The sequence below is a fragment of the Calonectris borealis genome, chromosome 14, assembly GCF_964195595.1.
Source record: "Calonectris borealis chromosome 14, bCalBor7.hap1.2, whole genome shotgun sequence".
In the NCBI taxonomy this organism is placed as follows: Eukaryota; Metazoa; Chordata; class Aves; order Procellariiformes; family Procellariidae; genus Calonectris; species Calonectris borealis.
This window is the reverse complement of record NC_134325.1, coordinates 13065378-13077273: the sequence shown is the minus strand read 5'-3', so window position 1 is coordinate 13077273 and position 11896 is coordinate 13065378. Positions and strand designations below refer to the sequence as shown.

At 49.7% G+C, this 11896-nt stretch overlaps 1 protein-coding gene across 7 annotated transcripts in view; it reads right to left on the bottom strand.

The window, feature by feature from the left end:
* Positions 1-217: 217 nt before the first annotated feature.
* The window catches only part of PAX6 (paired box 6), a 21989-nt gene continuing 10310 nt past the window's right edge, over positions 218-11896 (bottom strand). For 3 of the 7 annotated variants that reach the window (XM_075163262.1, XM_075163261.1, XM_075163263.1), the window contains exons 6-13: positions 11212-11427; positions 10513-10678; positions 5863-6021; positions 4956-5038; positions 4539-4689; positions 4301-4416; positions 2094-2244; positions 218-1274 (exon numbers count right to left, since the gene is read on the bottom strand). In XM_075163262.1, coding sequence (XP_075019363.1) covers positions 1189-1274; positions 2094-2244; positions 4301-4416; positions 4539-4689; positions 4956-5038; positions 5863-6021; positions 10513-10678; positions 11212-11427 — 1128 coding nt within the window. In that variant the 3' untranslated portion in view covers positions 218-1188. Of the gene's footprint in view, positions 1275-2093; positions 2245-4300; positions 4417-4538; positions 4690-4955; positions 5039-5862; positions 6022-10512; positions 10679-11211; positions 11428-11520; positions 11563-11896 lie in introns of all 7 variants that reach the window. The other 4 variants (XM_075163259.1, XM_075163260.1, XM_075163258.1 and 1 more) reach the window with 3 other exon arrangements.

Genomic DNA, 11896 nt, shown 5'->3' with positions numbered 1-11896 from the left:
TACATGAACCTATCTTCTTTTTGTTAGCCCAAATTACAGGCTGGTGGAAGTGCTGAAAGTCTATAAAAACGTTTCTTAAGAATCCCTCCTTATTGAAAACTGAAAATAAATTCAAAATAAAACTTAATGAGATTAACCTAACACAGTAACAAAATTTGCAACACCACACTATAAGGTTAAAAAGAAAATAGTATAATAAAGGAAATACAAAGGCTTTGGCATGGTTTTTACAATCAACAATGGTTAATTTTGATATGTAGTTGTGAACAACTTCAAAACACTTAAGTTTAAAACTCTTGCAAGCACTTTTAATTGATTAGGAATGAATTCTAGATGCACAAAAATGATTGGACTGTGAACAGTAGTACAACTATATCTAAGAACAATTAACTCTTGCCGACCAAAAAGAAACGTATGATGCATGAAAATGTGTATAAAACATCTATAGAATATTCTTGTCAAATATAAATGAAATTAACTTTATTATAGAAATCATTCTGGGAGATTTCTAGGGAAGACAAATACTTACATTTCGACATAAAACAAATTGGATTATATCGAAGACACAATCTACCTTTTATCTATCAAACTCTTTTCTTCATCGAAGTTCTCTCTTAACCCCTGTTTGCACATAGCTTCAGCCGTTAACAACCTTTGGAAATACCAACAGATATTTTTCTTACGGAAATCTAGTGCGTATTGTTCCAGGTTTAATTATATGCAATGGAATGATACAAACTTGGAACATCAATCCATAATCTATGAACAGATTGGTAGAAGTATTCGATATATCTTGATAAAACTCTTAAATTCGTGGCAAAGCTTGTTGATCATGGCTTCTTTTTTTTTTCCTTTTCTTTTTTTTTTTTAAAACAACTTCATGACCAACACAGATCAAACATCCATCCAGTCTACATTGTTCTTTTTTTTTTTTCATTATAACATACAAATGCCCATTTACAAATAATACACCAAAATGAATAAAAGTTTGGATACCAAAATGAAGATTTGTTCCAACTGATATAATGCCTTCAGTGTACAAAGGTCCATGTGAAAGTCTTTTCCATGTGTTACAGCGTAGGGCACAGTTGCAGTACAGAAGTACTCTGAGAGCCATTCTTCCTTTATAAAATACTGCTGAACATCCAACTGTTGTCCATATAGTCATTTACGGAATTAACACATGTTTTACTGTAATCTTGGCCAGTATTGAGACATATCAGGTTCACTGCCAGGAACTTGAACTGGAACTGACACTCCAGGGGAAATGAGACCTGAAAATTGAGGGGGAAAATGGATATTTTAGTTTTTCTATACATAGCACAATTTTTGCTTTACAGTTTCACAGATTTGTGCTTGTATTCCGGTAAGTATTAAATCTCACCATCTACCAGCCTGCAGAATCAGGTAGTGGGGGGTTATATTTTAAAAACCTATGCACATCTCACTGATTTGTTGTTATAAATACACTGTCATGCTTTGAGATAAATGCCAGAGCCTCAGCTTGTTTGTATCAGTTTGGAATTCAGCCCAAAATACACTGAACATTTCTGTTCTTTTTAAATGTGTTTGGCTTGCTCCTGCTTATGCTGACACTTACCCTTTTTTACCCTGTTTTGCCTTCTTATGCGTAGGTTAATATTTCTACAGGTTACCTGCCTTTCCAATAACTTCAGATCTTTAGCAAAAAATAGCCTCTGACACAGACACAGTAACTACACACTCGGGTGTGAGTAGCTCCGCTGAAATCTAACGTTGAAATAGATACTGCTTTAGAATTTAATTATACAGGGAAGATTTTGTGGGATGGGGGCCTCACTGAAGAGCTTTCCACTGTACCAATATTGAAACGCCATCTCTGTTAATCAGCCATCTTTCATCTACCCCTTCAGCGGCAACTTAAAAATCAGATTTTCTGCTCTAGCCCGCAAGTTTATACGTTTTTGTCTTCTGCCCAGTTCGGCAGCTACTAAACCCAACAGAGAAGACCTCTCCCAGCGATGGGGAGAGACTTCTCCCAGCGAATACTTGTGAAGAACCGAATGGCCGGAGCAAGGAAGCCACGCAGGCGGGGGGAGCGCGGGGCCACTCACCTGTGGAAGTGGTGCCAGAGGTGCCCATCGGCTGGCTGTTCATGTGTGTCTGCATGTGAGGAGGGGTGTATGTATCATAGCTCCGTCCATTCACCGATGGACTGGTGGGCAGCATGCAAGAGTAGGAGGAGGTCTGGCTGGGTACCGGGGGCTATGGGAGCAAAGGACAAAACAGCGTTAAGTATCAGCCGAGGTAAACATCCCATCACACTCTTCTGGAGGGATGTGCCAGCCCCCAGGATCAGCGTGCACAAGCAAAAATGAGCTTCAGTTTCAAATTTGGGAACCTAGAGGTAAATCCCTATTTAGGAGCTCAACCAAGCAGCCTCTTCCCAGAGGTTTTTAGTCTAGAGAAACAACGTGGACGGTTACCAGCACCTTTTCAGACGCGCTTGGCAAGCAGATCCCTACATCTAGATGCTAACAAAGGTGTTACATACCTAAGCCAAGGAACCAAAACCCTTGTTTGTGCGTCTGTAGAAGAAAGATGTCCTCTGCCATTTGCAGCCACAGAGAGACAGAGCAGGGCTGGCATCTTGCCTTGCATTTGGGGGTGTAACTAAAAACGATTAGGGGTGTAACCAAAAATTACTCTGCTGAGGCACGTGGGCTAGTCCTGCATGTTGCACATATGCAGAGACAATGTGTGGGTTCAGGGCGACCGAGGCTCTGAAGGGGGATCAACGCACACGTACGTGCGTGTTCATCCCCCCTTCAGAGCCTCGGTCGCCCCAAACCCATACCAGCAGCATCCCAGGAGACCAGACATCTCCATTTCCCTGAACTCCAACCCCTGAAGCCCCATCTGCCGGGGGGAGAGCAGCTGGGGGTGGGGGGTGAGGGATGGCACGGTGCCAGGGAGGGACCAAGCAGGGGCATCTCCCGCTCCGGGGTGCCGGGGGAGCGGGGACTGGTGTAGCCCCAACACGGGGAGGCACCAGGGGAGTTGGAAGCGGGATGAGTAATTCCCGCTCTGAGCGCACGAGACTCGACACGTCTGCACATATTTCCTCCATCTGCACATCCCCGACACGCGCCATCTCTGAAAATACTGACAGCCTCGCTCGCTGAGCACACACGCTGTGCTCCGGGAGAACCAGCAACGTGCCCCGCGTCCACAGGGAGATGCCGACAGTTCGGCTGCCAAATCTCCCGCTCTGACATCACGTGGCCATCACGCCACGGTGGCCACGTAGGCAGGACTTTCCAGAGTGGCTCACACATGCCAAGTCCCTGCCCAGGTGCCCGGCGGTGAATCAGGGGCCTCCTGCTTTCCCAAGGTTCCCCTCCCATATCAGCCTTTTGATCTTTTGTCATCTGCTCTCAGCCCGCCGCCGGGAACGGCACCGCCAGCTTCCGTCACGAAATAGCAACCTAGCCAACGTCATTTCTTTCCACGGACTTGCGAGACTCTAACTTTATTTGGTTAATTTTGGTTCAGCAATTAGTAACATAGTAATTGCCGCAGCGAAGGAGTCAGGCTCTCTAATCTGCTCGCCTGTCTCCAGCAGTGGTCAATGCTGTGTGCCTCAGACAAAGCTGTAAAACTCCCGTAATTGGCCAGCACCTTCCTAGGCCAACCCCACCATTAAAAAAGGAGGAATTTTGCATCTGAAAGGTCTATAGAAACAGACCCCAAAGGAATAGATTTCTTCCTAACCCAGCTGGTGATCAGCTAATGCTTTCAGGCATGAGGATTGACAGCTCTTGCAATTCTGGCTTAGCTGGCATAACCACTGATGCTAATCACATCCTTCTCTCTCTCAGGTGTTCCTAATGCGCCGCCGCCACATTACCTACGCCGAGAAGGTCGAATCCCTCCAGCAGCTTATTCAGGTGGCAATTTCCACAATACTGCACCAGTGAGTTCCATAGGTTAACCTAAGTGGGGCAGGGGGTGGTGGTTTTTTTTTCCCAGATAGGTTTTTTTCATCCCAGATTTGTTGCCTTGTAATTTTGAGGACCTTTCTCTTTTAAAATTCAGGAAAAGGGCTTGTCAGAGCACTGGGACTTACAGTGCCCTTTCCCTTGTGATTCTCCCAAAATAGGGCATCTTTTCAGAGGCCGGGGAAGCCTTTGGTGCTGGTTTCCCTGCAGCGTGGTTTGGGTCCCCGTCCTGGGGAGGAAGAGCCCCCACACTCCCGCACACCCCAGGGGCCGCCGAGTCCCGAGGCAGCATCGTGCCGTGGCAGCGGCACCGGACTTACTTGCATAGGCAGGTTGTTGGCCATGGTGAAGCTAGGCATGGGCGGCAGCGCGCTGTATGTGTTTGTGAGCGCCGTGTCCGTTCTGCCCAACATGGAACCTGATGTGAAAGAGGAAACTATAATAGAATAGACAGATAGATGAACACATTAGTTTAACCACAATTACAATTGGCGATACAGTCTCAGAGTCTCATTTTCCCAAGAGGATGGATGAACGTCAGTGGGTCAGTGGCATTACCGGGGGTGGTCGGTTGCGGGATTGGCTGGTACACGCTTGTGCTGAAACTACTGCTGATGGGAATGTGGCTGGGAGTGTTGCTGGCTTGTCTTCGCTGGTTCCTCAGCTTCTCTTCCCTTCTCCACTTGGCCCTTCTGTTAGAAAACCACACCTGAAAATACAGTGTTTGAGAGACATGAGTGACCTTACAAGGACTAGAGGCGCGGGGCCTCCCCCACGTAACTCAAGGCCATGCTGGTAGAAAGCTTGCAGCGTGGCAAAGCAGCGTGTGAAAGCAAACCCCAGCTGCTGTTTTTTTCCTGAAGGAGGAGATGGACAAATACCTGCTCTTAAATAGCTTTGGGAAGCCAGGAGTAACAAAATTAGAATAGTAATAGTAAGAAAAATAATAGTCGTAATTGCACAGCAACTCAGTACCTGTATCCTTGCTTCAGGCAGGTCTATTTTAGCAGCTAGTCTCTCTCTTGCAAACACATCGGGATAGTGGGTCCTCTCAAATTCTGCAGAAGGAAACATTACGTTAGTTGCGAAGAATTAATGTGGCTGACCGTAAAGTCGGAGTCGTTCCTGCACTGCCTCTGCTCTGAATGCTCTTAAGAAACATCACTGTAAAGGCAAAGCTGAGCTTTCTCCGTGTGTTAGGCAGGCGGACGCCTTGCCTGCTGGGGAATATCGCTAAGGGGATAGGCAGGCTTGGGTGCAATGCTGCGTCTTTCAAGAAGCAGTGAGGGCTTCTGCCTCCACTGAGGGGATCCCCAAGGCAGCTCTGACCCTGTCACCAGGAAGCGAAATGGCATGTCACTAAATAACAGCGGAAAATAAGAACAAAGATCCGCAGCGGGTCAGAGGCGAGGTGCGCCCAGGCCGGTCAGGGAAAAGGGCACCTGCTCCCAGCCCCGGGCAGCAGCAGCGCTGGGGATGGGGCGCGAGCGTGGGGGCAGGCACGGAGGGCTGCTGCCAGCCCCAGCTGCCTGCCCTCGCCTTCCCGGCGTACGGCAATGCGGCCCGGCTGGGGACATGGCAGTCGGCAGGAGGAGATTTATCCCCCGTGAGAGGAGCCCGGGGTGTAACACCAATGCTTCGGTATGATCTGTGCCCTGAGTACATTCCCTTTGAAAACCTTTTGACAGCTTTTTGGTGCATACCGCAGCCATCAATGAATATTTGGAGCTCAATGAATAAAAGAGCATGGAGGGAGCTACTGGCTTAAAATATATACATATCTATAAGGCACGTGAAAGCCATTTTTCCGTTCAGCTCTTAATAAAGCCAGGGCACATTTTGCTTTTCTCTCCTGCTTCCTCTGTAGGAAAATGTCACTCACCTTTCTCAAGGGCTTCGATTTGCTCTTGGGTGAAGGATGTCCTATTTCTTTGCAGCTTTCTTTTCAGCTGGAGTCTCATTTGGGCCTCGTCTGAATCTTCTCCGTTAGAGCTGATGGAGTTAGTGTTTTCCCCTCCTCCCTCCTGTTGCGGACAGCCATCTGCGGAACCGAGAATCAGAAAGTGAAACGCAGGTACCCTTGTTTTAAGATCCCTATCAGAGAAATAACGCGATTGGAAACAAGTTCGGCCATGTTTGCTGACACCCTCCCTTAAAAACGTCTCGGGTATCAAAGCAACATTGTGCTAATGACACGGGTAACGCGGAAACATTTCAGTTTCCAGCATTATCGTAAACATCGGAGATGAGGAATTATGATCGCCTGGTCTTAATTTCATTTTGTTTTTCCTCTGGAATAAAACCCACATAAAAATACTTTCCCCTGAAAGTGATTCTTTCCATGAATCGCTGCTGAAGTGCCATGGCAGTCTCCTCTGTCTGCTGCATTTATTTACCTATTGCTATATTTAAAATAGTGATGTTCAGTATTTCAGATTATCTATAATCAGTAATTCCTATCTAATCAATTAGATGTTGATAGGTTTGCAGAAAATGCTATTAAGAAACCAAACCAAGCTTGTAATCTTTTTTAAAAAATATTTATCCAGTTTTTATTTGAATTCTGCACAGTCAATTTCATTTTAAAGGTTGTGAATTTAGAAGTGCCTGCATTGTTCTGCAGTTTTATTCAACTATTGTATGAGTGTGCATTGCCTTGACACCTATTACTGAGCACAGCTGTAATTATATCATCACCAAGAACAGGCTATAATTGCTGAAAATGGAATTTTATATTTAGATAAAAGGACTGTCCATTCTTTGTAATGTGTTGCACCAGAGAAAAGTAAGATTTCTTTTAAAATTTTAACATGTAATTTTAAAAGAAATAGTAGCGAGTTCACTAACTAGCTAAATACGCTATTCTGCAGCTGAACGTTTGGCATATCATTTAAGCGGTACATTTTTAATTAGGGCATTTCCACCACTTTTAATGTAATTTCTGTCATTAAACAGGGGAAAGTTTCATTGTGCTCTCCTCTCGGGCGGTGGCAAGGATGCGTCCCGGCTGCGGCCGCCTTTGCGGGGCCCTGCGGGCACCCCAGGCCGCCGCGGGCGAAAGAAACGGACGTTTCTGTCGAGGCAGAGAAGTCGTTGTCCCTAAATTAGCTCTCCCTCTCCTTTCAAAGCATATTTTTCGAGGCGTTTTGATGTCGCATAAAAGGGGAGATGGGATGAGGGACGCATGGGCTACTTATGCTAATTCCCTTGAAAAGTTACGCCAAAAATAAATAGCGACACTCCCGCTACATCCTTTAAATATTGTGGGAAATCAACTTTAAAGTAATATCATTTATAATCGGCGAACAATGGCCCCGGCCTTCAAAGCTCGGGGGGAATTGTGACAGGATCTGGTGGGACCCTTTCAACCACTTTGAAATGTTTTAAAACCCGAACTTTCTCCCCCATTTAAACACAGGGATTCAGCGGCCGTGGTCACCATATGGGCGGCCGCAGCCCCATTGAGGCGGCCGGCGGCGGGTGAATAGCCGGGGGTGGGGGGGGGCTGCCTTTCAGGGGCACACAAAGCCGCCGGGCCCGGGGAGCGCGGTGGCGGCGGGGCAGCCGCCCTGCCAAGCGCTGGTGGCAGCGCCGGGGGCCGCGCCCGCCCGCCGCGGGGGCCGCGCCTAACCTCCGCCACCGCGCTCATCCATCACTGTCCGCACGGACCGGCGCGGCACGGACCGGGGGGCGAAGGGGAAGGGGGGCTGGGGGCGGGGAGCCGCCCAAACGCGGCGGGGATGGCCGGCTGCCCCCCGCGCCGTCGGGGCTGGGCAGCGCGCCCTGCCTCCGCCGGGGAGCGGGGGGCACCCGCGGGGCCGCGCCCGCCCTTGCCAGGGCCAGCTCAAACCGGGCGCCCCCTTGCCCCCCCCTTATTTTTTTAAAAAAAAACTTTTGAAGCCACATTTTTTGCAACCTCGTCTCGGTGCGCTCCCCATCTTCCCCCAAACCGGGAGCCTTTCAGCCAGCTAGAAGTTTCACCTAGAGTTAAACTTGCTTATGATTATTTAAACCCCCGCGCCGGACAATTAGGATATCTTCTTTTTAGAAGCCCCCCCCGTCTTTTTTTTTTTTTTTTTTTAAAAGCCCCTAAAAGGAGCGATCTCAATAGGGCTGTTCCACCTTCCAGACCTAATCCGTAAGAAAGCGAGTGAATGTCCGTCCCTATTATCCTATAGCCAGACCATCTGACGCTGGGTATAGGATTTGTTTCCTGGAAGAAAAAAAAAAAAAAAAAAAGAAAAAGAAAAAAAAAAGACGCTGGGAAATAAAATCATTCCTTAGTTTCTTAGTGTCTTAATCAGTGAGGCGGAAAACAAGCAAAAAAAGATAGCAAACCAATTGCGGCACCTCTCAGCTATAGAGCTGGGATCAAAACATTGTAGCATCTGTTGAAAGAGAAAGTGTCTAAATCCTATAGAAGGCTTTAGTCTTATAAGAGAGGGAGGGGAAAAAAAAAGATAAGAAACAGTGTCTCGGTGATCCCTAAAACCACTAAATCACTGGAGAATTTCTCCCGGATAGAGATGTCTCTTTTTGTTCTGTCAGCCCTCATGTATCCATTATTTTATTCACTGCTGCATGGCGTTTATCAGATTGAGACCATATTTGTACCCCTCTGAGACCTAACCTCGCCTTATGCTTTTTGAGTAATGGACTCTTAAAATCCAGTAACATACCCCTGCAAGGGAAAAACATTAGAGGGAGCATGAATATTCCAGAGGAAATCCATTTTATTAATTTTAATTTTGCGATGCGGATGTTTTAAGTGCCTGCCTGCCTCCCCCTCGCCTCTCCTGCCCACGCACATACGCACCCCCGGCCTGAGCCAGCCCTGCCCCGAGCCGCACCGCTCCGCACCGCTTTATTTCGGTTGCAATTTGGGAGAAGGCTCCCGGGATCCTCCCGCCCCGGCACGCTGCTGCCCGGGCCCGCTTCCCCCGCGGAAACTGCGCTCATCCCCACGCCATGGGGCGGGGGGGGGGTCACCACAAGCCCCCAGCAGCTCCATCGACCTCCCCCGACACAGGCGGCTCGGCCGCAGCGCTGGGGCGGCCAAGGGCCGCGGGCTCTAGGTGTGCCTGCACCGCGCCGCACCGCACGCGCGCACACCGCGCGGAGCTGGGCCCGGGGACACCGCTCTGCGGCGGGGAGGGCAGGCGGGGGGGCACCCTAAATTTCTCTATTTAACGCTTTTTCTAAAAAAACCGCGTCGGGAACGGAGGGCGCCCGAGCTGTTTGAACCCGCACGGGCGGAAACTGCGCTCCCCTCCGCCGCGCACCGCTCCGCGGTTTGGCTCTCGGGTGCGGGGCAGAGAAGGAAGGACGGGGAGCCCCGACGCCGCCAGACCGGCCCCGGCCCGGGCAGGGATGCCGGCAGCGGTGCAGGGGCAGCCCCCGCCCGGCCCCGGGCGCCGCAGGTAGGGGCGGCTGCCGGTAGGGTCCGTCCCGGCTCCGAGGGGGGACATCGGGCAAAACAAAATTAAAAAAAAAAAACAACAACACACCAACAAAAAAACAAAGTAGGGGTGGGGGGAAGCGAGGGCTCCGCTCTATCTTTCTAGTGTCCTTCATAGATTGTTTTCTTCTCTTAAAACTGACATGTCTAATTGGCAAGCGGTGCCATATCGTGTCCAGAGGTCTCCTGTGGAACATTTCTACAGCTGTCTCCTTCAACTAGACGCTTATTCATGTCGCCTTAATGAGAAACAAAACGATCTCTAATGAGCAATTACATAGCGACAGAATTGTTCCCATAACAAATTCTTGCGTGTGACAGAAACATCCTTTGTACCAGATATTCCGCACACTGTTACCGATTTTTTTTCCTTGCGGGGTGAAAACAAAAAGCAGGTTGTTGTATATAGACACCTCTTCTAAAGGAATGACCACAGCCGGGGAGAGAGCCGAGCCTCAACAGAGCCCGTATTCAAAAAGAAGCCATTAACCATCTTAAGTATGTAACGTAACATCCCATTATCCTTCATATTATCCCCTTGTCATTCCTACAACAAATACCTATTAATCTTCAGGATAAACAGTTTCCTATATTTACAAAGTTGTTTCGGGTCCATTGAGGAGGAACTATAATCAGCCCTACGGAGATAGTTACCGATCTCCCCGGCTTTGGAGACCCCGGCGCGGGAAGGCGGCCCGGGCGGGGAGCAGGAGCCCTAATTACCGGGCTGATGGGCGAGGTTAAGGATCAGCCCCGGAACCCGCCCGGCTGCCGGCACCGCAGACTCGGCGGCCGCGGCTTTGGCAGCGGCTGCTCCCGGGCTCCCCTGCCCGCCGCCGGGCCGGGGCCGGGGCTAGAAACCCGCCCGGCCGCCGGCCCCCGCCACCCACCTGCCCGCAGCTGCCTGGGGAGGCGGCGGGAGGGACCCCCTCCGCCACCGTCCTGAGAAAATGGCCCACCTCCCTCAGCACGGCGGCGGCCATCGGGGAGGGGGCGAGGGGGACCCGCGTCGGGGCCACCTCCGCCGGGCGAGGCCGAGCCGAGCCGGGGAGCGGCGGCCGGGCTGTCCCTTACCTTGGGCGGGCTGCCCGGGTACCGAGGTGCCGGGGTACCAGCCGGGCCGGGTGCCCCAGGTCCCCGTCTGCCCGTTCAGCATCCTTAGCTTGTCGTACATCCCGTCGGCACCCATCTGTTGCTTTTCGCTAGCCAGGTTGCGTAGGACTCTGTTTATCGACGACACCTGGAAGGCAAAGGACAGGAAAGGCAATGGTAGTGCGGTAGCGCGCTCCCCGCGAGCCACCCGCGCAACCCCCGCGCCCGTTCCGCGCAGCGGGCGGCTCGACCTGGGCGCAAGTCAGGGGTTCCCCGAGCGCCGGCTGCGCGCTGCGGCCGCCCCGTGCCGCCGTGTCCCAGCCGCCCCGACTCGCTTACTGCTGGTGGTGGTGCAAACAAACAAACAAACCACGGGGGGGGGAAAAAAAGCAAGGGAAAAAAAAGCCCCAAATCCAACCCTGCAAAACCAGAGTGATGGCTTCGACTGACGCTCGCAGTCCTGAGGCGCCAGGCGCAGGGGTGACCCGCATATTTTTTTTTTTTCCCCTCCTTAAAGGCATTTGTCAGATTCTGTATGAAAAAATGCGTCTGACCCTGCCACATGCAAATGATGTGAACCTGCTATCCTCTCATCTGGTATCAAAACAAAGGAAGCAGAGGCTCGCTACGGCTACCCAGCATTGTACACAGCACACAGGAAGGTTTTTTTCATGAACTTACACTGGGTATATTATCGTTGGTACAGACCCCCTCTGATAGTAATCTGTCTCGAATCTCCCACGCAAAGATGGAGGGGCACTCTCGTTTATACTGCGCTATTTTGCTTACAACTTCTGGAGTCGCTACTCTCGGTTTACTACCTCCGATTGCCCTGGGTCTGATGGAGCCAGTTTCGTAATACCTGCCCAAAATTTTACTCACACATCCATTCGACACCTGGATAGGGAAGCGGACAGAAAATCACATTATTAATAATTTCAAGACAAAAATAAAATTGTTTAAGTATGCATTAAACAATGACAAGCTTACGTTTTGATTGTCCAGCACTTGGACTTTTGCATCTGCATGGGTCTATAACACAAAAATATACCTTAAATGGTATGAGAACTTACTTAGAGAGCCTTTTTTTTCTTTAAAAAATACATTCGTGGCCCTACCCTCTACAAAAGTGATACTTTGAAAACATTTGGAAGAAAAAAAATCTGGTCGAAACGTAATTCTTTTAGTATTAATGTTAAAATACGCCTTAAATGCGAACAATAGCTAAGCCAGACTAGTCTCCATCGTCCTCACTGCTCTTAGACAGAGTACTTGCGGGGGACAGGGTGAGTGAGGGGTTATCAAGACCTACATTTACAATGTACCCCTGAGCTGCGCCAGATCGTGTTAGTGTCCATAAAGACAG